This window comes from Clupea harengus, chromosome 11, assembly GCF_900700415.2.
Source record: "Clupea harengus chromosome 11, Ch_v2.0.2, whole genome shotgun sequence".
Classification (NCBI taxonomy): domain Eukaryota; kingdom Metazoa; phylum Chordata; class Actinopteri; order Clupeiformes; family Clupeidae; genus Clupea; species Clupea harengus.
In genome coordinates, this window is record NC_045162.1 from 6080956 (window position 1) to 6105625 (window position 24670).

The 24670-nt window shown below is 41.2% G+C and overlaps 3 protein-coding genes and 1 long non-coding RNA gene across 8 annotated transcripts; 1 reads left to right on the forward strand and 3 right to left on the reverse strand.

Moving 5' to 3' along the window:
- Positions 1-1748: 1748 nt before the first annotated feature.
- rpz3 (rapunzel 3) lies at positions 1749-4898 on the reverse strand. The gene is made up of 3 exons (XM_012818060.3): positions 4756-4898; positions 3705-3836; positions 1749-3255 (listed from the first exon to the last, which is right to left on the reverse strand). Exon 3 carries the CDS (start codon positions 3250-3252, stop codon positions 2068-2070), a length of 1185 nt encoding a protein of 394 aa, XP_012673514.1. The 5' UTR covers positions 3253-3255; positions 3705-3836; positions 4756-4898; the 3' UTR covers positions 1749-2067.
- Positions 3788-20496, forward strand: LOC116222300. 2 transcript variants are annotated; one of them, XR_004164584.2, is made up of 4 exons: positions 3788-4168; positions 11660-11723; positions 13045-13123; positions 19362-20496. It is a non-coding gene; the product is annotated as an uncharacterized LOC116222300 (long non-coding RNA). The 2 variants fall into 2 exon arrangements; XR_004164585.2 differs by lacking the exon at positions 3788-4168 and adding an exon at positions 11504-11569.
- On the reverse strand, positions 5515-7828 carry LOC122133260 (serine/threonine-protein kinase pim-1-like). The gene is made up of 2 exons (XM_042709038.1): positions 6885-7828; positions 5515-6786 (listed from the first exon to the last, which is right to left on the reverse strand). Exons 1-2 carry the CDS (start codon positions 7219-7221, stop codon positions 6581-6583), a joined length of 543 nt encoding a protein of 180 aa, XP_042564972.1. The 5' UTR covers positions 7222-7828; the 3' UTR covers positions 5515-6580.
- On the reverse strand, positions 13125-23752 carry LOC105891956 (protein rapunzel-like). Of its 4 annotated transcripts, none has more exons than XM_012818168.3 (4): positions 23180-23595; positions 21643-21709; positions 18552-18630; positions 13125-15508 (listed from the first exon to the last, which is right to left on the reverse strand). In XM_012818168.3, the coding sequence occupies exon 4, from the start codon at positions 15471-15473 to the stop codon at positions 14781-14783; it is 693 nt and encodes a 230-aa protein (XP_012673622.1). In that variant the 5' UTR covers positions 15474-15508; positions 18552-18630; positions 21643-21709; positions 23180-23595; the 3' UTR covers positions 13125-14780. The 4 variants fall into 4 exon arrangements, with proteins under 4 accessions (XP_012673622.1, XP_012673620.1, XP_031431591.1 ...); XM_012818166.2 differs by having other exon boundaries at positions 13125-15512; positions 23180-23593; XM_031575731.2 differs by lacking the exon at positions 13125-15508 and adding an exon at positions 15943-16966 and having other exon boundaries at positions 23180-23752.
- Between the last annotated feature and the right edge of the window lie 918 nt (positions 23753-24670).

Consider the following 24670-nt stretch of genomic DNA (forward strand, 5'->3'; position numbering starts at 1 on the left):
ATCTTCCTCCAATACCACAAAACAGACAGCAAGAAAAGCCACAATCTCCGGCTTGGTATCCAACGCGTGGGCATGTCAGCAGCGACAGTGAGGATTATGTGTGTGTGTGTGTGAGGCCATAGGAAAGCCTTTATCAGGGATAAGAGCTTCATGGATCAATAACTGCAGCCAGGGCCGAACCCACACGACCACTAATGAATTCAGGAGTTTCCAGCACTGTGGGGCTGATGGGCCATCTCATTTTGTACAGGAGCTATTTCGTTTGGAAAATAAATTATGTTTTTTTTTTATGGCTGGTATTTTACATAGAAATGCGTAGAAATCTGAAAATAGAGCTGTGTAAAGATTCATACGATTATGTATGTATTTGGCATGTCCAAGTATGACCAAATGAAGAATGGATGACAATAGTGTTTGCATTTTTATACACTGCATTTTATACACATGGAGCATAAATCACTTCAGGATGCGTCTTTAATTTATTTTTCTTTGATCCTTAATTTAAATGTACAGTATCTGCATTGGAAGGCCCTGCAGGGGATCACCACATCTGGCAACATCCTCCACATGTAACCGCACACATGTCACTCCATCTATTTAAATGTTATTATTCTTCTCATTTACAGGGGTTAACTGCACATAGTCGCGTCAATTTAAATGACTGACAAGACTTGGGGCAGCATGCCCACACCGACATCATTTAACACCTCACATTACAGACCCTGCCGCATAGATTTTGACAACATTGATTTACAGCAGCGTAGCACAGAAGCCCCTGTGCAGACTCTCTCTCTCTCTCTCTCCCCGGGGCTGATATATGATGGATGGACCCCCTCCGCTCTCAACCTCGAACACACTTAATGAGTTATTCCACCGTGCTGAGCGCAGCACTTTAGAGCTTGTCTTTTTTATATTAGCAGCGCAAAAGGTTACTAGCAATCTATTATGGTGTATTGAGACTCCGGTCGGAATATGCTGACTTATGTACAAAAGCCAGTGATTCAATTAGAAGCTTTTCCGAGTGGTGTTTGTGGCCACCAAAAGAGATTTAATCTCAATATACGTCAACAATTGTTTGCAAATTCTGTTTTACAAAAAACAGGCTGCACAGAATAGGCACCAGATATTCAATTACAGGGTCGGACTCACTGCTGATAAGTAGGGGATGGACAGTGCAGAGTGAACAGTGCAAATGAAGCTCAACTGAAGTGTTTTAAAGTAAATGGTACAACATTTGACCTGTTTAATTGAAGAAAGAAAAATGACTATTATCCTATTATCCTCCACACAATGTTAATAAGTGAATGGGATCACAAGTGTTAAAATCTGCACAAAGAAAATGTCTGCATTTATGCATAATATTTTTAGCACAAAGATAAATGGATGTCAGCTGTGAAGATACTGAGTGAAGTGTACTGAGTGTGCCTACGCACACAGGCATCTGGGTTTATGGAGCCAGCACGGATTGTTTTCACGGTCCATGAATACGCCTCCAGACCCCCTTTCACAGTGGCAGGGGTAAGTAGGGCAAGCCCGAGTCCTGCAGAGACAGAACAGAAGGGCACTTTGACAGGCCCATTTCCGTGAGAACGGTCTCTCTGGAGTTAGAGCTCTCCTTCTCCTGCTCAACTGAACACTGCCAGGACGCGGCATTTAAAATCACTCAAAAAGAGGTCTGTGTGGTTAGCATTGGGGAAATGATTTGGTGCTGCCATTACATGAGGTAAAGTACACCTGTTTTAAAATGGTATTATTACAGTCCATATATGTTTTAATAGATGAGACTTTTAGAATATCATATTAGTTGACATGGGCAATAATAATGTGATATTTTATTGGATGCATACATGAATACCGAATGCTTATTATTGAAATTACGTTTTAGTTATTGTTAATAAATAAAGGCCAATATTAAACACTTTGTTATTGTTAGTAACTACATTTACAGAGCAATAAAGTCTTACTCACAGTATGGGTCAGGAATAAATTACTTAAAGTGCAGCCGTTTAAACCCCTCAACTAGACTACAAGGCAATAAGTTGAGACAGAGTTCTGTCAAAATCTGCCTCACTCTGAGTGAACACAAAGAGACACATTTTTGTGCCTCTCCCAGTAATGGCAGTCTTCCGGAAAGTTCCAAGCGGCGCAGCTCTCCTTGTGGCGACTGACAGCGTGGACCACAAACCCAGCCAGCTGTTTCTCCAGAGCCTCCACCACAGCCTTGGCGTCCCCTCTCTTCACTGGACCCGCCAGTAGCTCCTGTATGCTCTCCGTGGGAACTGGCTGGGGACAGCAGCTGTAGGACACCACCAGGTTGGTGTCGTTCACCTGCGGGACATCAAACCAGTTCTTCCCATTCACAAGATGGAAGTTCTCCCCAGCCCTCCAGTTGCGGTAGCTGCTGCCGGAGTGGTTGATCACGCGGACGGACCAGCTGACCCAGTCATACTTCCGTGCCAGGAAGTCCCGCAGCTGCTCGGCTACGTCCTGAAGGTTTTTGGTCTCTTTTTCCTTGATCAACTTCTGGGCGTCTAGGTTTGCCTGCTCAGGGAACGCCATCACACATGCCTCAATGGTCTGCTTCATTTTGGTCTCGACCTCCTGGATTTTGGCACTCCACTCCTGAATTTTCTCCTGCTCTTCCTCCTCTCCTTGGCTCAGGGCACAGTGGCCCAGCAGCGCGATCAGTCCCAGGCAGAAGAGCTCCTTCATCCGCACACAGAAGTCCTCCAGGACTCTCCTGTTGCGAGCTTCATACCTCTCCACAACCTCCAGGATGGATTCACCAAATGTGTTGTTGCCCATCAGTGCATCGTAGAGGACACAAAGGTTCTTCTCTCCTCCTGTTTTGGTGAAATGCTCCAAGAATAACCTTGTCTTGACCTCACAGAACTGGGGTTTCGCCTCCAGAATATCAACATATTTGCGGAACTGGTTGCGTAGGTTCTCCTCAACGGAGAAGTACTGGGTGTCCACACGGCCCTTCTTAATCTCACAGTCGATGTCCTCCAGCTGGGAGGAGATGACATCAAGCCGGTTTCGCACTACCAGGAATTGCTCCTTCACATAAAAAACCTCTTTGCTCTGCACGTTGTCCAGGGCGAGGCGGAGGACCGGGGCGGCAGCCTCACAGAGAGGAAAGAGCTCTCCCACCGTGCTGGCTAGCACCTCTGCCCCTTTCTCCAACACCTCCATCACTGCCTCGATGGCCTCTTTTTTCTGGGCCACCACTTTCTCAAGCTGACTTGGCATTGCCTATAAAAAACACCCAGGTGAAAAAGCCAAAGTGACTAAACAGACAACCAATCTTGAACTGCACATACAGTATGTTTACAGATCTGTTTCAGTTACTTTAACAAATAACACAAATTCCCTTTAGCTCACCCCTTCCATCAACTTTAAAATGCCAGTGCACTGACTAGTCTTGTCTAAACAATGTTAGGCTAAACAAAGCCTAATATCAGTATTTTAAATATGTGTAAAATGATTTGGTTTGCATTCTAATCCTATGGATATAATACAAATTTTACACATTGATTAAGTGTGCATAGTTTACGCACTATTTGCGGTCGCGGGAGACCCACTTTCAATTTATATCCGTTTTTTAACCGCATAGGACACACCTTGAAAACCGCTGTTTACCTCTGAGTCTCTATGACACATACACACGCATCATATCATCCAATATCAACCCCATTCTGTACCTGCAGTGTTATCGCACAGCAAGACTATCACGCCTGGACGAGAGAACAGCTGCTAGATCCTCCAAGTTTCACAGATTTTCCCACAGTGTGTTTGGGCTTAACACGGATTCTGGCTGGAATGACGATACAAATCTGTGATGAGAAAGAGAGGGAGTGGGGCAAAGCGAGAGATAGAGAGAGAGGGAGAGACAGAGACAGGGAGATAGATAGGGAGAGAGAGAGAGAGAGGGCGAGAGAACGAACTGAAAAGTGCCTGTGCGCACTCTGTGGACAGACATTTTTGGAGACACCTCATTTTTTTTTCTTTTATATATGACCTTCCAGGTTATTTTTATAATGATATTTGAAGAAACTGGGATTTTGCTGCTCACAGACACTGACATTCTACCCCCCGTCAGAAGATGGTTAAATAAACGCGCACGGTGCGCAATGTCTATTGCTCCAGGGAATCAAGTCAAAAGATGGTGAGTCATGCAAATGATAATATAAAAGATATATTTATATGGACAGTAAAATATGTTGAGGCATACCTGGCTGTCAAGATATATACATCACTTATGTTCACTTAATCAGTGGTTAAGATTAATGTAATGTTTAAATTAGCCCATCTATAAATACAATTAGAGAACTACTGCCCACTGTAATGATGTTTCTGTCAGTTATATGCCAGAGTATGACGAACTACGTGATTAAACATGTTGGTGATGGGAGACGAAGGAGGGGGAGGGGTAGTATCTTCATTCGCTAAACCTTGTCTGTAAAAAAAAAAACTATCTACGAAAACCCTCATGTTGCTAGTGATCTAGGGTTGTTATAGATGTATGAACCGTATGTTGTGTTACAGATTGTTTCTTGGTCACTCTACAAGAACCCTAACAAAAACATTTAATTTATATAGCTTTGGAGTCTTAGTGCAGTGTGTTACGTAGTCGCTATTATAAGAAAATAATTCCTCTACCTGTGTACTGCAAACTTTAATCTTAGATTAGATTACGTTTATATACAGAAATGTGTAATTACAAAACGTGATCTCTACGTACTGTGTACTCACTATCTGTTTAGGGACATCCCACTTGCTGTAGAGAAGGCTCAATGCGTAACCGTGCGTAATTGTCCGGGTTGGAGAGTATGGCGCCAAGGTACATTATCACGATATCCATGATTTCAAAAGAACCTCGAGGGCAAGATTTTCGGTGATGACATATCCCTTCGTTAAAAAAAATGATTCACCCTTTTATCATGTTTTTCTCCCCTACTTAAGCTGTTGAAAACCTGTTATTCTTGTTGTAACAATGGCATACTTCAGGAGCTTAATTTACAATGAGGAAGACTGTCTGAGAAATACTGGTATCCGACGTTGTTTTGTCTGCTATAAGGATTACCTTAAGCTACAGGTAAGCAACGTTAAACTGAGCTTTGTTTGAAATAGTCAAACTCACAAACTGCTGTCAAAAGCTGGTTGATTTACATCGGAGCTGACGCAATCTACTCATATCCACTAACAATCCAGTAGACATACAATAGTCAAGTAGTAGACAGCACACTCAACACACACCTGTTCAAGAGTGCAACTACGTCAAATCACAGCATGGCACAAAACATTCCTGTGAAACCTCATCATTGACATCTAGTGGCAGAAAAATGTATTTCAAATAAACAGCTCTGGAAATAAATTAAGAGACCACTTCGAAATGATCAGCTTCTCTGATAAATGCTCTAAATGACAATATTTGTATCTGAAATTTGGGAGAAATGTTGTCAGTAGTTTATAGAATAAAACTAAAATGTTCATTTTACTCAAACACATACCAATACATTTTTTCCAGAGCTGTATTTCATCTGGAATGGTGTGTGCCTCTGACATGCTGCCAGTCAGCTAAATACTTAATACTTAATGGGTAAATTAGAAAAATGATTACCAATTATTGTCATTAATGACATCAGTTTCACCAATCAACAAAATATTAATCAAGTAGTGTATACATGGTTTCATTTTTTTTATTATTGCTCACTTACAAACATAAATATGAATTAAAAAATAAGAGTCCTTCAACTTTTATTTATTTCCTATGCCAGAGGGACAGGGCATCTATAGAGGAAAGGGGGGTAAAAAGCTCACTCAGGGTGCAGAAGAACAGGAGGAGATCTTAAAAAGGGGCAACATTCAAGAACTCCAACTGTGTATATTGCAAGTGCTTCAAAAATGTTCTAAAAATCAACGCAAATGACCAGATCCACTCAGCATGTACAAAATCCCTGCTTCCCAACACAGGTCCAAAGTGGGGTTGACAATCCTTACATCCTGTGTCCATGGACACCCATCTCCATCAGTAGGGTTGGCAGGACCAGTGACAAAGCTTAGTCCATATCAACCAGTCCCGTTGAGGCTGTTCTGAACGGGGGGGTTATCCACAGACTTGTTCCCTTGTTCCAGGACTAGGAGAGTCCAGGTCCCAGGTGGTCTGGAGGATACTGTTGCCAAAGAGCAGCTTTCCTTGCGGTATGGCCCTGTCCAGTCTGTCTGTGATTCTCCTGAAAAAGCAGGTGCTTCATATGGATGCTGCTATGTCTCCTCAAACCCAAATCTGATTTGCCACAGAAGGTAGATGAGAAACAGGTAGTTATTTGATTCACTGGCTACACAACAGCCTTACTGTATTTCCTCTCTCTCCACGTGTAACTCAGAACAGGTGCTTTCTTGACAGCCAGTCGTGGGTTAGTATGTCCTCCAGGACCGGTCTCCCAGTGGGGTCCTTACTCATACACCAGTTAATGAGGTTACGGCATTCTACACAAAAGGTTGTAGATGTAGTAGTGTTACAATTCATATAGTCCTTTTAGGGTTAAATAAGTTGTTTTATGATTAACTATTAGTTTCAGATGTATGCTTTCAACACTCCCTTACCTTTGGACAGACCCTCTACAAACAGTGGCTGTTTGAAGATGATTTCTTCTTCGCCTTCAAATGGCAGGTCACCACAGACCAGTTCGAAAAGCAGTACTCCTAGAGACCATGTTGTGGTTGGTGAGGCCTGGTATCTCTTGTGCGAAAACCACTCAGGTGGGAAGTATTTCCTTGTGCCTGGAAAATATATACAGATAGAACATATCACATACCTATAATTAATCCTCCACATTCAGAATATTAGACATTTTGTTATTAATTCTTGGCAAACTCACCAGAAAAGTTATAATAGGACTCTTTGAGGAGATCCCCACAACCGAAGTCGATCAATTTAACCGTCCAGTCATTAAGGTTGACGAGGACATTCTCAGGTTTCACATCACGGTGAAAAACGCCACGGTCACGACATTGAATCAGTGCCTCAACAATTTGACTCACGATCTGTCTGGCCTGCATCTCGGTTAGCCGACCACCATATTTGTCACAGAAATCGAACAGGTCTAAACAGGGGCTGGGGCGCTCCAAGACCAGGACGTATCGGAAGGGCTCTTCAAACCAGTCCAGCAGCTTCAAAATATTAAGGCTCGCTGAAGGCTGAGAGACCAAAGTCATCAGGGCAACCTCCCTAAGAAGACGCCTGCCATCACCAGGCTTGAAAGAAGGAAGACGAACACATTAGAGGAACAAGAAAGATAGGGGCGATTGTACCCAGACAAATTTATAGTAGACATGTTATCACTAGCTAGTAGTTTTTCATGTGGTTTGTGGATCATTCAGTATAACTAAAAATATACTTACCATGGTAATGTATGTGTTTGAATGTAATTTGGGGATGAACTTTATGGCCACCTACAGGGAGATACAAAAATAATGTATTGGAGGCACTAACTTTAAGGCATTGAAGGAAAACAGAAAGAAGAGAGGAGAGACTCACTCACCTGTGCTCCATCAGATTTCCTTGTTCCTGCATAAACAGAAGCACACCCTCCGGACCCGAGCAGATGTCCAACGGAGTAGCAGGAAGTGAAGGTTGCTGCACAAGTAAACATAATAATAATTTCATAATAATTCATTTTATTTGTAACGCACTCTTCATTCAGAAGAATCTCAGAGTGCCAGTATGGAGAGCAAAGCTGTGTGAGATATTCATACAGACTGTAAGATTCACAAATCTTTGCAATGTTTTCAACATGGCGAAAAGAAAACAAATATATTTATATAAATATATATTATATAATATATATATATTTTTCATTTTCCGAGGCTTTGACCCTGGGGAAAGCCCACCTATTCAGTATATGTAGGGCCTTTAATTTCCTTTCAGAACAGGAAATGTTCAGTGAACTTTTTTATTTACATTTGGTTTGTTAACCATGACTCAGATTAACTCCATTAGCTGGTTAGCCCTGACCTCCTACCTTGGGAGGGTTCAGCACATCTCTTCTTTGCCACTGACGGGTTCCCCATGGAGACCTCACCATCTGCCTTCTGAACATTGGGGCTCCGCGGCAGCAGGCCTTCAGCTCGTTCACCAGAACTATACTCCCGCTTTCTTTTTGGCACAGCTCCGCTTGACCTTACGGCGTGTGCGGGCTGTGGCGGTGGGCAGTTCTGACTAGACCTCTTCCAGCTGTTTCTCTCCTGGTCTTTGGGGCTTCCCTGGCCAGGCTGGCAGGCTGAGTCTGAGGCAACCGGTTGACTTGAGCTGGATTGATCAGGGACCCTTTGGCTGTTGCTGAGGGCAGGCTTTGGGCCTCTTACCAGCTGAGTTTTGTCTAAAGCAAGCAGATGACAGTTTAACCTATGATTCAATGGTTTTATGACATTTGTAATATTACAATATTAAGTTACAGTACAATATTTCCATATTCCAAGTATATAATATATATTTTTAAATCATAAGCAATCTTAATTCTACTGTTGCCAACTTGATTGATTTTACTAGCAGCAATTAACATAAACATTTACAAATAATCTGTCATGTTATTCATTTTGAATATTTCATAGTAAGCATAGGCCTCAAGATAGTAGTAACAGATTGTCAAAGCTTTGGGAAACTGTCAATGTTGAGTCTGTTGAAAGTGGCCAATTTATATCGTCTAACACCTTACCTTCGACCCAACCACAGAGGGAATATTAACCACTCAAAACAAAGCAAAGGCAACAGCTCCCAACATCAAAATGGGGATAAAATAATAATTGACCAGCTCTACCGATTAATTAACTGTTTAAGAATATATCTTGTCGCTTTTTTTGTTATGAAATGGCCTCATACATGTCAATTCGTTTATAATTAATGCCTATTTAAATGTGATGTATTATTATTATTATTATTGTTTACCTGGGCGGAGTTTTCTACGTTTTCGAAATGGCATGACAAGACGAGATAAATATGAAAGCGCTGTGAACTATTCGGCTTATATCATTAAATGAGGATAGTTCTACTTTTCCAATCTCATCGTTCTAAAGTGTACGTGACCTCATAAATATGACCGAAGACATGAATTAACACTAGGCAACCAGTCTTTTTCGAATTCAATCAAATCATTACGTATGGCTGGTAGGCTATGTGCGATCCTCAAAATAGGAAAATATAGTCTACTGACCTCTGCATTGATGTCCGTACACAAAGTGCGATTCAAAACTGAATTTAACATTCAGTATATGCCAGCACCCCATCACCCCGTTTTTTGATGTGGTCCAGAGGTCCACGAGTTTTTACACGAGCATGACTCTAAGCTGTAGTAGCCTACCCTGTAACAAAAATGCATTTAAAGTAGCCCTATACTGTAGCCTTACGTTACTTTGCACACTTTAATATAAGGCCTACTTTGTATTATGGCATTATAATCATGCTCTGCTGACCAACATAAAAAATGAATTAATTGAGTTTCACAATGAGCAAACCTTTGTAGCTAGCCATTGCTAGTCATCACAGTTATAATAGCCACCATTACTAGCAAGGCAATATAATGAATCAAGTCGACAATAAAAGTTTAATTTAGTAAGTTACCTTTCCATTAAAGCCAATATTAGAAATGACATGTGTGGGACCACCCGAACCCGAGGATTTCAACACCATTCATTCAGGAAAGGAGAAAACCCGCTCCTTCAACCTAGAGTGGTTCCAGAGAAAAATATGCCACTGCAAGTGTCACTGCTAAAAATTATCATTACGCCAATGGCCAAGGCTGAGTCAGAGAGAAGCTTTTCAACGTTGAAAAGGACTGAGACATTTACTCGCAATACCATGGGGCAACAGAGGTTTAATGCACTTGATTTGCTACCAATTGAAAAATAATTGGATTGGTGGACTTTGATAGAAAAGTTATTCACGAGTTTGCCCAGATAAGAGATCGTCGTGAATCTTTTCTTTTCAAGCAACGGACGTCATTGGTGAGTCTATTGCATTGTTACTGTTATTTTGGCTGTAGGTTATAGTCCAGGCAAAGTAACTCATTTTGGAGCCAAAATAGAACTATTTTTTTTCAGCATTGATCATTTCTATGAGGTGTCCAGAACAACATACTAAAAGTCCTAAGAAATCCTAGTTGAGGAAATATGTAAAATTCTCATCAATCCGAGTTGTGTGCCAATAAGGCCAGGCAACAATACACCCCACTGGGGCTATTTTTTTCCTTTACTCCAATCAAAATGAAACTTTACACAATGAAAGTACCCATGAAAAGTAAAAAAAATTGTATTACAAGTTTCTTTGAAAATTAATTTGAATATGCAAATGAGCTATACACTAATCGAATATGCCCAAAATACACCCAAATAGGCTTATTTTTTTCCTAAGAAATCCTAGTTGAGGAAATATGTAAAATTCGCATCAATCCGAGATGTGTGCCAATAAGGCCAGGCAACAATACACCCCACTGGGGCTATTTTTTTTTCTTTACTCCTACCACAATAAAACTTTACATAGTAAAAGTATAGAAGAAAAGTAACTTTTTTTGTATTACAAGTTTCTTTTGAAATTAGTTTGAATGTGCACATGAGCTTCACACATTGAATATGTCCTAATTTGCATAGGCAGAAACACCATTCATATGTATGACAGATACATCGGCCCAATCTTCATCCAATCATCCTACTGCCAATGGGTGATGGCAATGCTGCTTTTAGACTGGCCTCTAACCTGAAAACTGCCTGGCTTGGTAGTACCTGCCAGGGGTATAACCCCCGGCGGTATAGTCTTCGGGGTCACAGAGGCACACAAGCCTCCCCACCACGACAAGGTAGCAACAACAGGGGAGGGTTTTTTTTGGGTGTTTTTTTATTTAATTTCATTTTTTTATGTTTTTTTTTTTTTTTTTAATCCAGCCTGGATCCTCAACCCTTTCTCTGTGGCTCTTGGTTCTGGCACCCCCTATATCAGTTCCTGGTTTGTTCTTTACTTAGTTCTTCCCCTCTGGGTCATATTCATCTGATAAATCAGGCAACTGTGAGTTTGTGCAGCTAGTACCACAACATTCTCTGCAAATGGCAGTGCAATTATTGTAATAACTCCTTAACGGGTTACGTTAATGTGTGAATTTGTGATCACTGATGAGGTGCGTTTGTGTTTGGATTCACTTAGCAAGGTTTGTGTGTATTTCATTGACGAGTACAGTCTATTGTGCCCGGCCCATCAGGCTTTTCGTGCCAGAGACGCCACTGATTGTTGGGTAACATTATCTCGTGAATGTGAGACGTTGCTTGACAGCCTAAAATTAATTTACACGTTTTCATATGCATTCATGACCAGAAATGTACTGAGGTCGAGTATAGTAAGGCTGCCTTCTGACAATAGAAAAATGTGCTGTGATAAAAATATGTCAGTGACAGGCTTGAATCATACAATATTGTCCATCATGACTTACGCAATGTCTTGTTTGTTTTCAGGCTCTTGTAACCTGTAGGCGATCCTTCCCTTCCGTCTGACAGTCCTCAGCCGTGTGCTCTCCATAGCACAGTCAGTATGAGGCTGAACACCTACAGCCTCTATTACACCTGAAATACTTTTCTTTTTCATCACTGTTCAAGATGTGTTGTTTCTTTTCAGGTTCCTCTGCAGGTGCTTTGGCCTCCAGCCGGCCAGATCTCTGCTGTGTGCTCTCCATACCTCAGTGAGTGTTCCACTTAAAAGTTTGTGATTCTCAAAATCAGCCAATTACTATTCTTCTAGCTGTCTGTGCTGTGTATGCGCTCAGAAAAACTCTGATGTTCCTACAGTCCTGGCACTGTAAATGGGAAACAAATATTGGGGGTTGGACCGAGCCATAAACAATTCCAGCCTATCAGCATGTTGCTGCGGAAGCATGGAAGGCAGGGGTGTAATTTCATTGGCTGCTGAGCACAAATATCAACAACGCGAACTGCATCTTTAAGCTACTGTGAATGTTATACCTCGGCAAGTAATAGTATTGGAAGGAAGTGTCACGACAACTCTGCTACATTTTGTGTTCATGCATGCTGGTTGTTGGAGTCTACCTGGGAAGAAAAAAAAAAATCAAGGCTGTTTTTTAGTCCTACTCTGCCCCAGTAATGGGTAACTGATTATGTGATACCAGTACTCCATTAACTTTTGCCTGTGTGTGTGACCACCTCACCATGGTGACGAACAAGACAATAACCATTTTCTATCAGCGTTACTATAAGTAATATTTTATCTCTGTGTACCTGGATATTGCCAGACACTTTGAAAGGACTCTTTGTGATTTCAGTCTCTGTTGCCATAGCACCTTACTTCTTTTCAGACCACTGCCACATAACCTTGTCATACTTGAGAAGTTTCATGATATTACCACAGTATGTGATGAATGACATAAACACGTCTAATTTGCATACATCTTGCAGCTTAATGCCATCCTCTTTTATGTTCTCACAAGTTGGATATCATTTTTTTAGAGGAGTGGGGTAGGGGGAAACAAGTGGGAACAGTGTAGTTGTAACAGACTATTAACATTACATGTTATTGGTCAACATTTCGTTTTTCCACCACATCACCGTTAGCCTATAGGCTTAAGATAGAATGTTACCGTATTATGTGATATTCTTCACACACCTGGGGATGGAGGATGGATGGATTAAGAAATTGGGTTATTCTTCAGTTACAAAGTTATTGAACATGTATAACAGTTGTGTGTAAAAGAATATACGCCAAATTCATATATTAATTGTGATATTTTTTTTTACAGTAACAACAATGTTTTTTATTCTTAATTGGATTTATATTGTCTAAGGGTGTTTCCTGCTATGGAAAACTTGCAGGAAATGCACCTCTAGTTAAGCGTAGAATGATTACAATGTCTAATTGACATGAAGTGATCAGATGACCTTGGATGACAGAGTATAGTGCATGTCATATGAGGCACTTTAATGCAAATGTTCTGTCCTCTTATTAGGAGTTTGTAAGATTTGTTGACCAATTCTTTTCCCCTTCCACAGACAAAAGCAACGCAAAGCAGTCTTCTACTACCACGAGAGTGTGTGGACTGTGTTGGATGAACAGTCACATTCATAACAGGTTTGTTATATATATCTTTATTCAGAGCTTTATGCAACAGAGAATTGAATGTCAAATAGTATAGGGAGAACATCATCATAGAGAGAGAACCCATTTGTGTAGTGTCTTGTAATGTCCAGTTGTACAAACTTTGAACATGAACTATGTAATCGCGTTACTCAATACAGCAAAGCTTTCTTTGCTCAAAATGACAATTCTGAAACACATGAAAAGTGTAGTACACCCAGGAGGCACTGGAGGCATTCTTAAATCAAAATAATTTCAAGGGGAATGAAAAAAATACTTCAATGACATTCATTCATGAAAATTTGACTAAATTAAAAAATATGAAAATATAATGGAAAAACAATGTGCATCAACACATAAAGAACATTTTTATTTATTTTTTATTGAAAAATGAACAATAACAAAACTGAATTGATTATATAACAAAGCATTAACCAGAGGGCTATGCATTCCTACGTATAGAGCATTGACCTTTTATTTCAACTGTCTTTTGTTAAGGCATTGTTTCACATCGCTCAGCTATAATATTTTATCCTAAAGAACATAAAGTGCTGCTGGCAGCACAATCTTCAGTATGTGTGTGCGTTGAAGTGCTTGAACAATGGAGGTGGAAGGAAACTAAGCTGTCTCTGAACTGTCCTTTAGTGTTTGCACAGAGCGGGATAGGGTTTCGTCAGTTCAACTTCAAACCAGAAGTTCTAGCCACTGACTGTAGTGTTGTAACCTGTTTTAGCGTTTTGTTCAGTTTTGAGAGTAGAACTTGACCTTGTCAAGCTCAGAATACTGGGGCTTTGGACGAAACCCAAGAGATTGACTTATTTATATGTATTTCCTGTTTCTGTTCTAAGATAATAAAAAAAAAAAAAAGTAATGTGATACTACATTAGTGTTAGTATACTGAATAATTTGTTCTGGTAAACGTGTGGTACATGATAAGTGACCAGCATTTGGCATAAGTCTTAGTGTCATGAAACTGTATTATGGTGCGATAGCAGTAGCTAGAGTGTTTGCATGAGGCTATTCAGTCAGTGGTATTAGCACTTTTTATTTCTTTGTGTTCCATCACCTAGAAGTCTGTCTTCCTGCAGTTCCTGTTCTAGTCCTGTCTCAAATCAGCCATGGATATCAAGCTACATTCTTCATGACACTATTGGAGTCCATTATACATGTTAGGATGCTAGATTATGGTAGAATACAATGAACAGCCTTTCAAATCTGCTGCTAAATTAGAGACACACGAGAGCTAGTTTGTTTGAATTACCCTCACAAAGCTACCAGGAATTGACTGAAAAGACTGTAGAAAATAGTTTTAGAAGTGCAGAGTAACACAAACACATATATATCAGACCTGAACAGTACACAAGCAAAAGGTGAGTGAGGGAGAAAGTGCAGTCTGGATCACAGCATGAAACACTCTTTACAGCACTGTGGGTAACCTGCTCCACAAGGAACTTTTGGAATTGAATCCCAGGCTCCACAAGGAACTTTTGGAATCGAGTCCCAGCTTGCTGTGTACAAGAGCGAAAACACAGTAAGAAAAGGCAAAGAGGAGAAAAAAGAGATGAGATGCTTCTTTAAGTGGGGGAAAAGGGTCCAATGCATGGTAACATATGAGGAAGAGGGAACTGGGCGCAGCCCCCTCCTGGTCACTTCACTTGCACCGCCTCAGCGCATCCTGCATGCGTTCCTGGACGTTCTCCATCTTCTCGGCCCACTCCTCGCTCAGGCCCTCCTCGTCGTCGCCGATGATGGCTGCGTAGCCCATGAGGGCGATCAGCCCGATGCAGAAGAGGTAGGTGAGGCGGGTGCACAGACGCTCCATGACGCGGCGGTCGCCCTGCGAGTGCTTTAGATACACCTCCAGGATGGGTCGGCTGAAGAGCTTGGGCTTGCCCATCACGCCCTCGTAGAGCGTGTGCAGGTTCTGGTCGCCCAGGTCGTTGGCGTAGCTCTCCTCGAAGTCGTCCTTCTTGCGCTGCTGGTGCTCACCGTGTCGCGCCTCCACCACCTCCATGAACTTGCGGAACTGGTTGCGGAGGTTCTCCTCCACGCGGCAGTACTGGCCGTCCAGCGTCTCCTTCTTGATCTGCAGCAGGGCGCTGCGGTTCTGGTGGGAGAGCTCGTCCAGGGACCGGTGCACGCTGCCGAACTCGCGCTTCAGCGTCTTTATTTCCTCGTCGTCGACGTGGTGCAGCACCACGCGGATCAGCGCGCCGGCCACGCCGAAGATGGGGTTCACCACGGCGGCCGCGGACGAGATCGTGGCCACGCACTCCAGCACCTTCACCAGGCTCCTCTTCAGTTTGTCTCGGTCCTCGAGGATCTCGATGTCGGTGTCAGCCATGGCGGCAGGAGACTAAGCAGCAGGCCGGCAACAGCCTGTCTGAGGGCAGGACATTGGAGAGGGAAAACAATTAGTTAAGCAGCTTTAAAATACAACAATAATAAACAACAACATATTAAAATTTCAAGATTAGAATGGTCAGGGATACAACCACATTTACGGGTTGACCTGACTGTCAAAAAGTACATCTGGAGGTCATCTTACTTGATTACAAACACAGCATTTCAGGCAGGTTAAAAGAAGGCATAATCTATGATTATGTAAACATGCATCTTATTCTATTGTTTAACAAAGAGTTTCTGGAGAGAAATTTCATGATTCAGTTATTTTGAAAATGGTAAACTCCATTCTACCCTATGCTAATATGGAGTTTTAATATCAAGGACATACTTTTTACTTAAAACTCAAATTAACTATTTAATTTTAAAAAAAACATTCCTCAATATGGAAATGACAAAGAATGACAATGTGCAGGAGTAGTATTTGCTTTAATGTGCAAAATGAATAAACATATATGGTCCACAATTATGCATTTTCTGGGCTGGATTGACAATATGCAATATACATATAATATACATTCAGTCTTTTAGCACACATTACAGAATAAATGATCATTAAAATTGCAGAAGAACAACAAAACTTTCAGTGCTATATGAATATAGTATAAAATATAACATAAAATAATAATTTGATTGAAAAAGAGATTGCTCACACCTAAATAATATTTTTTGGTTCCGAAAATAGCTTTGTCCAGAGGAGGGATGCTGACGATAAAAAAAAAATCTCAGTCCTCTTTGCATTGCTTCAAAATCTCCAGCATTTTGTCCTGAATGAGAGACACTCGCTGAGCCCATTTCTCCTTCACCACATCTTCGTCATCCTCAGTGACGGCTGTGTACGCCATTAGAGCCATGAGGCCGATATGGAAGAGGTGGGCTATGTGAGAGCACCTGGCCTCCATAATCTTCCTGTTCCCCTCGCAGTGGTCCAGGTAGACTTTCAGTAGAGGCCTGCCAAACACTGTATCAGTCCCCATCACGCCACGGTAGTACACATCCAAGCTCATGTCGCTCTTGTCCCGCTCGTAGATGTTCTCAAAGTCCTCCATGAAGCGCGTGGCTTGCTCGGGGTCCTTCTTCACCCGTTCCACCATGGTGTTGAAGGCAGCGTACTGGTGCTTGATGTACTCCTCGTATTTGCCGAACGTCTCGTTCACCTCGTCGACGCGGATCTGCCGCAGGGTCTGCTGGTTCTTCTGCGAAATGCTCTCCAGCTTCTCATGGATCTGCCGGAACTCTCCGTCCATCTCGTGAACCTCATCTTGGCCCAGGCCCTTGCGTGCCACGACCACCAAGGAGGTGACGATGCCGAACAGTGGGTCGATGGAGGAGGCGAAGGAGGACACTTTCTCCACGCAGCCCAGCACCTTGATGGCGGTCTGTTTGATTTGATCCTTGTTTGCCATCACTCCTGATGGTCCCAAAATGGCAGGTCTGGAAAAAAAGAAAGGGAAGTTAGGTTTTGAAAAGACTGTGAAGCACTTGTTATTGCAAGACTTAACTCCTGGTGGTGACTTAGGGCAGTATGATGACGCTAGGAAAACAGATTGGTCATACTGTACCATGTTCATAAGGGTTCAGATGGCAGTTATTCATCATAAATGTTGCAGTATGAGAAGTTTTAAAGAAAGGAGGGCATATATGAGGTATCTCTGTCCCATTACCTTTCTTGGTCTTTTTTTAATATTTTTTGATTACATTCCCTCATTTAAATGTCTGCATTCTTTTTAAAAAACAAAATTAACTATTTTATATGGTTAAATTATACATATTGACAACATAGTCACAGGTTGCTGTCCAGTTCTGAAAACTTTGCTCACTGAAAACTAGCAGCATGCACTCAGAGCTGTGACATCTTAGCAGTACCTCCCTCTCTAGCAAGGGGAGAAAGATTGTTTTCTTGAGCTATTCTCTCTGGAACAAAAATCAGGACTAAATAAACTAAACTAAATACATTTTTCATCGATTTGCCCATATATATATGCCATATATATGCAAAATGTTATAGTACAGACATATGCTTCATTTTCTGCCACAGTATTTCATATTACATAATCTCTCTAAAAATAGCAAGCTGACCAAAGGCAGAGAAATCACAAAAACGGCTCCAATGAAACAAGGTCTTAAAGCTCCAGACAGTATGACTACCCAGTATGATTAATGACAACATGCAGAATGACTAAGGAAGTGAAATCTCTAGAAATGCTACTCGGCTACAGTTAGCTCCAGACAGTCAAATGTGCATCACACGGAGCTCCCATGACATCAAAACAACACCAGGTCACAACAACAACGTCAGTAATTTCACAGAAAGCAATCTGAAAAGAGAAAAACAGAGCTGAACGTGATATCTTACCTTGTTTTTGGCTCTGCGGCTGCTCTCTTCCTTATGGTACTGCTGTTGTTTGTGAACAGCCAGCCACCATTTCATTCTAAGGCAGTCCCAGCCTCTATGCCATATAAGGGTAGGGTGTGGGAGTGACTCATACATGAACAATGCTGATTGGATTAGGGGGAAAAATGCAGCCGTTCCACAATCCACAGCGCTGGGCAGACACACCCATTCTGCTGCACATAAAATGGCTGCAGCAGTTGGTGCAGAGGCAAACGCAGAACTTGCTTGCTTGTCCCATTTGACAGGATTAGAATATGAAATAACCACATACACGTGTGTAGTGTGACTGAGTAGGAGAGTGGAGGATGTGTAAAGGGACATTAGAGTATTACGGGCAGACCACCAGCTGTCAAACAGCTGGCTCTTCTCCCCACTCCCCCCCCCCAGCCTTGGACCCTTCAGTTGTCAGCTGTTTCAGAGCGTGAATGGCATAGACCTTGAACTATGAGTGCTAATTTTATTAAAAGTACAATACGATTCATACAAAAAGAAAATTGAATGTGGCAACCAGTCAGATTGCACTTATTGCCATGGAATTCCTGTTTTGTTTTCATTTGCCACTGGCAATATAAACATTGGTATTTTGTGTCAGGTCACAAAAGTATTGAGAATCTGAAGTCTTACGTTGAAGTCTTCTTAGGAGGAAAAGTTGTCTTTGGTTGGTAAAGAACTCCTGGAGGGTGACGTGTGACTCAAATAACACCTGTAGAAAGACAGGGCACATGTCAGGCACATTGTGATGCAGTACCTTCAACATTAGCTTACATTTTGACTTCTTTATAGTGTGGACTCTTCCTGTTATGTTCAAGAAAGATTGTTATAGAAGGATGTTACAGTGATACTGATACAGGTCTTAAGGTTTGAATTGGGGTGAAGGGGTGAGGAACATGCTGCCCTTTCCTGTGTACACTTCCTGGTTTCATGTGAAAGTTGAGACGTTCAACAGGAAGAGGAGTAAGAAAAGAAGACTGTGTTATTTTCACATGATATTCCTTCAGTGACGTACCACCCATATATGGGATAGTGTTACATCTAGATGCACATCTATTGATCAATACTTAACAGGCAACTCCAGTGAGTTCTTTAATCTTAGTGTTTTATATATGTAGATCTCATCTCTCTCTCTCTCTCTCTCTCTCTCTCTCTCTCTCTCTATCTCTATATCTATATATATATATATATATATATATATATATATATATATATATAGAGAGAGAGAGAGAGAGGGTGGATCTGCAATGACACAGAAAAAGAAACACAATTTCATCTCTCTCTCTTTCTCTTTTTCATTCTTTCTTTCTCTCTCTTTTATATAGATATATATAGAGAGAGAGAGAGAGAGAGAAAGAGAGAGAGAGAAAGAGAGAGAAAGAAAGAATGAAAAAGAGAAAGAGAGAGAGATGAAATTGTGTTTCTTTTTCTGTGTCATTGCAGATCCACCCAGAACACGCATCGGACTTCATGGCAGAAACAAAAAATCACTGCTGACGCCAAGGGAGACCATCAAGGATGTTGGTACACCTCACCTTAACAAGGTAATGTATAGTTTGTCTGAGAAAGACATCTAATCCAGACAATGAAAGAGAAAGAGCCCACAGTAGGTGCCGTCCCAAACCCACTTCACCACGGGCTTAGACACAAGACTGGGCTCGGGGGTAGACAAAGCAGCAGCCCAGTGTAGAGGAAATAACAGGCTGAGTGATGCTAACTAAATCCAGCCCTCAATCCATATCTGAGTTCTCACACCTCTGACCAAAAGGCACTCTCTGTGTATGACCTCACAAGGCAGTCTGTACATATGATGCAGAGCCGAAATGCTGCAGTGCCATTGGTCCAGTGAAGAACATAGAGGATAAACATGTTTCCTAGTCTTGTAAGAGGACTCGTCTTGGTTCAACACTCTCACTTATGTTTGAGAACATGAAAATGGCTTCCTACATTTACCACAGGGGGCAGTGATTTTCATTTTCACCTTTTTTGTTCACAATAAGCAAGCAGATGCAACAATAGTGGCAGGATGCACGGGAAGTGAGGCCCCACTGGACGTGATATGTTTAACCCTTTAATACCTGGACAGTTTTTAAACATGGTTGAAGATGTGAAATATGTTACATGAGGTTATTCTTCACGCAAGAAACATATGTCTGTGTGAAAGGACTGTGTGGGTGGGGATATGAAACTGCTTTAGTAGGATAGCCTGTACTGAGCACCTAATCTAGCCACCCTTGTTCACTTAACCCTTTCATGTACAACTGAACTCTACAGATGACAACAAACATTCTAGGAGCTAATTGGTTCTCATTATGCTAATTAGTTAGTCTATTTATTTTACAAATTAATCAAATTATGATTTAATCTATCAGAAATGTTGGCTTTGTTTAATTTTTTCTAAAAACATACAACTCCATTAAGTGGAATTGCCAACTTAGAACCGAAATCTTAACAAATCTGAAAATGTCTTGAATAATTATTGAGCAGTGAAAGGGTTAATAACTAAAACAACTGTTCATAAATGTAATTTAGCATATCAAATAGCAATATATAACACAAAATCATGTCGCAGTCTAGGAGTCATCGCTTATTAATACATTAACCTTCCAGTTGGCAGTTATTTTACTTCAGTGTCATAGTTTAACCCTTTGTGAAAATACTTTTCTGTGTCCGACAGCCCAGTAGGCCCTGAAATACTAGTGATATGTTTTCAGTGGCTCCTATCCATCTCTGAGTAAGTCTTAATTCGGCTAGTATAGCATAGTTGTCTTGGAGGCTTATGTTCCCTTGTCCCACAGGGTGTGTTTACCCCATAGCAAACCTTAAAGACTTAAGACACTGCAGGCAAGACAGCAGGAACTAACGTCTGGAGGTAACATTATCATTGCAGCAACATTATCATTAGGCATTGGATGTCGCAGCTACATGCTGGATTCAAAATGACTAAGGACAGGACAAAATCCTGCATTCTGTTTTTGTAGTATAGATAATTCCCTACTAATCAATTAATAAATAAAAATAAATCTTTTTCCAACTAGCTCTGGAAAGACCCCACAATTTTACTATGGTAGGACTGTAAACAAATCAGCAACGTCAGGAGCTCAATCAGGAAGTCAGGAGCCTTTAACAAAACTCTCACTGCACAGGGGCAGCCATCTTGGAAGCTCTCTGTCTATACACATAGCATAGCAATCTTTAAGTATTTTTAACCTTAATACCGCATTTAAATCTTTATAAACAATAGAATTTGAATGTCAACTTGTTGCTGTCATGATTTCTCCGACTCTTTAGCTTTGCTAGTCAGTTTCCTGTCTTTCTTCAAGGGCAGTTTGGCAGTGTGGCTGTTTCTACTGGACACACACCATTTTAAGCTCAGAGGAACAAACAAACTTCCTAATCAAGGCAGAATAACAATAGACCTCTTCCTGAGTATTTCTGACATTGTGAGTAAGAAAAAAAGAGCCCCCATCCACTCTACTGCTACTGCTACACAGCACCAACACACTCCACTCCACTCCCCAGGTAGCAATAGCTCCCCCTAGCCGTCTCTCCATGTTTCAATGCTTAGCATAGACCTCACCCTCCTCTGTTTTCAGCTATGAAACAAAATGACAAGAACACTTCAAAAGTCACATCTTTAGGCACAGATGTGATACATAGGGCCACCCAACATCTCTATCTATCCACTGGCAACCGAGCCATTGGGGATTACAGAACTTCTTACCTTTTCAGAGTGCTTCCTCCCTCTCCAAAGTTCCAATCTGTACTGTTCTTCTTCTTCCCAGCAATCCCTGCAAAAGGGGCACTTCCATGTAAGTTCAACATGCAGGGGTGCTCACAGTGGACTATACCATTTAATTATTATATAAAGGGCCCTGTGGGGCCACCAAGGGCCTTTTGGTGCACAGAGGGCCTCAAATACCCATATTCTTCTCTGAAATTATATGCCACCATCATCAACTAGGATAGCCCCCTTCCAAGTCCCCCTTGGCCTCCCCTCAAAACTCCCATGTATATTGGTCCAAACAGCAGTCATACAGGCAATACAAAACGTCTGTTGTCACTGTAAAGGCAACTGGGGCAGAGAGAGTCTCCAAGAGGCATTTATACAGCTGCCAGACCCTGGGGCTGCCCATGGTGGCCCACAATTCATTCTAAAGGGTATTTATATTTTTTAAATGACTCATTTTGTTAGAATGTACTTGTTTTACAGAGGATAAATAGTTTCTTTGCTGGGAGTTGTCCATTCAGAAGGTAGGCACCATCCAGAAGTGCACCTCTCCAAATGCACACTTTTTATCCATAGAAAAAGCCTTAAATTGAGCAGTGCAGAGCAGGGCAGTGTGGAGTGAAAGATTGGGGGGGACGTTTGTTTTGAGACGACAACTATTTATAAATCAAATTCAAACCAAAGTTGTCCCCGATCACAAAAGTTTAAAAACAAATAAGCTCAATGACTGCATAAGTGTTTTTAACAGGTGTATCCAAAACATGGTGTCTTTCAGCACACATTGTAGTTTGTAAGACACCTTTTAATTTGAACTTTTTGCTAAATATTAGATTTTAAAATAGTGAAATAACATGTATTATACAGTTTGGCACGCACTGGCTATTTAACATTGCTCCCAAAAATACTGATCAGGAGTAATTCGCAAATGCTGCAGCCCAACATAGATGTCTGCTGCGCCAAAATGTGACGACAGAAAAGGCTCTCTTAAATCCTCACAAAACCGCAGTATTTGTGTATTCAACAACCATATAGTTGTGTTTATATGTCTTAAACAAAAATAGTCTTGAAATGTTGAGGCAAATATCAGTAAAATAAATTAAGAAATTAGCTATGTTAAAACAGACACACGTGTCGCTGCTAAACAGATAGATATTCTTTCTCAAATGCGTCAAGAAAACACATCCAAATGTGACACAAACTCTTTGTACCAGACGGGATGCGTTATTTCACGACTAATATAAAACACAAGAATACACAGATAAATCGTAGAGATTACACTAAATAACGATACTTGTCCATACTTGTGTGTTCAGTGGAATGTGGATCAGTGGACTTTATCACAAACACGTCTCAAATGGTAGCTAAAATGCTACAGATAGTTAGATGTCATGTCAGGCCGCGCAAAACCACATGGAATCACCATTGGCTTCTGCGTCGTCATTGAGGCACAGGTGCGTTGGAATTACAAAATAAAAAGCTTCTTCGTCGATTAAATTGCTGTATACGCCAGTTTAAGACACCGCATACTTACCGTGATGAGCCAATATAATCCAAGGTAATAATTCTGAAATACACTGCTGGCCTTTGTCTGGCAGCCTACAGCGCCTGACAGTTGGTGTGTTCTGCGCCCTGGCCTGTTGTATTCTTAGAACGACAGCTGCGCGAGTGGTGCTGAAGTAACTCAAGTGGGAACTAGCATTTAATGCTATACAGCTAACTATATGAAGCAGGGTGATTAGGCTGTTCTCATCTAACTTAAATTTCTTTCCACAAAACTACCACATGACAACTTTGCTATCAAGCCTTTATGTATTCCACCAAACTAAAGGTCCTGCTTATATCACGTTTGCCTGATCGTTGCCAGGCTCATTGTTATTAGTGCAAGCCAAGCAGCAACACGCTCATTGAAGCTGCCGTTTCATGTTGGCTATCTATGATAAACACAACGGAGGCTTAGGTCCAGAATGTGACCAAGTGTACATTATCACTGAACTACACGCCTTGTGATATTAAACTACTCAAATGTCCAAATACACGACTATTGAGCCTATCATTGCCCAAGGCTAAGCATTCAGGACCAACTAATGCAAATTATTTCCCGTCACGTTTCCCATATAGCCAAAACGTGATTGGGCACTGAAAATAAGCGTATTCACCCTTGCCTGTTGATATAATAGCCTACTAATTGTGTCATATTGGTACAGCATCAGGAAATGCTTCAAAAGGTTAAGTTCTGTGGTGGAACCTGGTTTTGTATTTAATTTCATTAAATATTACTGCATCATTTGCTTCTCAGACTTTGTAGAAACACCCACTGTAGAGAGGGTGGGGTAAAACATTGTAAGTCATCCTTTTAGTTGAGGTTTGGGCGGTGGTCCACACAGGTGTGTAACTAATGTCTTTCATTAAGGCTGCATGTTGCTGAAATTACTGCAGACATGATGAAACTTGCTAAGTGATTCCTAGGTTTGTGTGTTGTGTTTCTCATGCTGCCCACACCAAGAAACACACGAAATATCCAGCTCAATTACTGGCGGTTTAGGGGGGACTGAAATAGGTTTGTGTGCTTAAAGCTAAAGAACCAAAACATTCCAGAAAGTCCATCTATAAGATACACTTTCTGAGGTTTCCTATGGAGACAATTCAATTCAAACCTTAATGGGATCTATTTGAATTAATGTTCATAGTGTATGGCTTGGTCTGATCCAAGTTTTTTTGACTGTAGACTATGAACACTGGACAGACAGTTTGAGGGATGTGAGGAGAATTTCACTGAATACAATGAAAATGGACTGCACCTTTAAGATATTCTACATTTTTAAATGTGTTCTATAAGAAATATGGGATCAATAATATAATCTTGATCACAAATAAGTAACACAGAAATGCTTAAGTTGAAAGTTGCTATTTGTAAAATCATGTAGTCTGCGATTCTAATTCAATAGACTTTTTGTCCAATTCAGCCAATTTTTCCACACGGTCCTAAACCTCTCCTTTCAGTGTTCAGTTCGTACACAGTCCT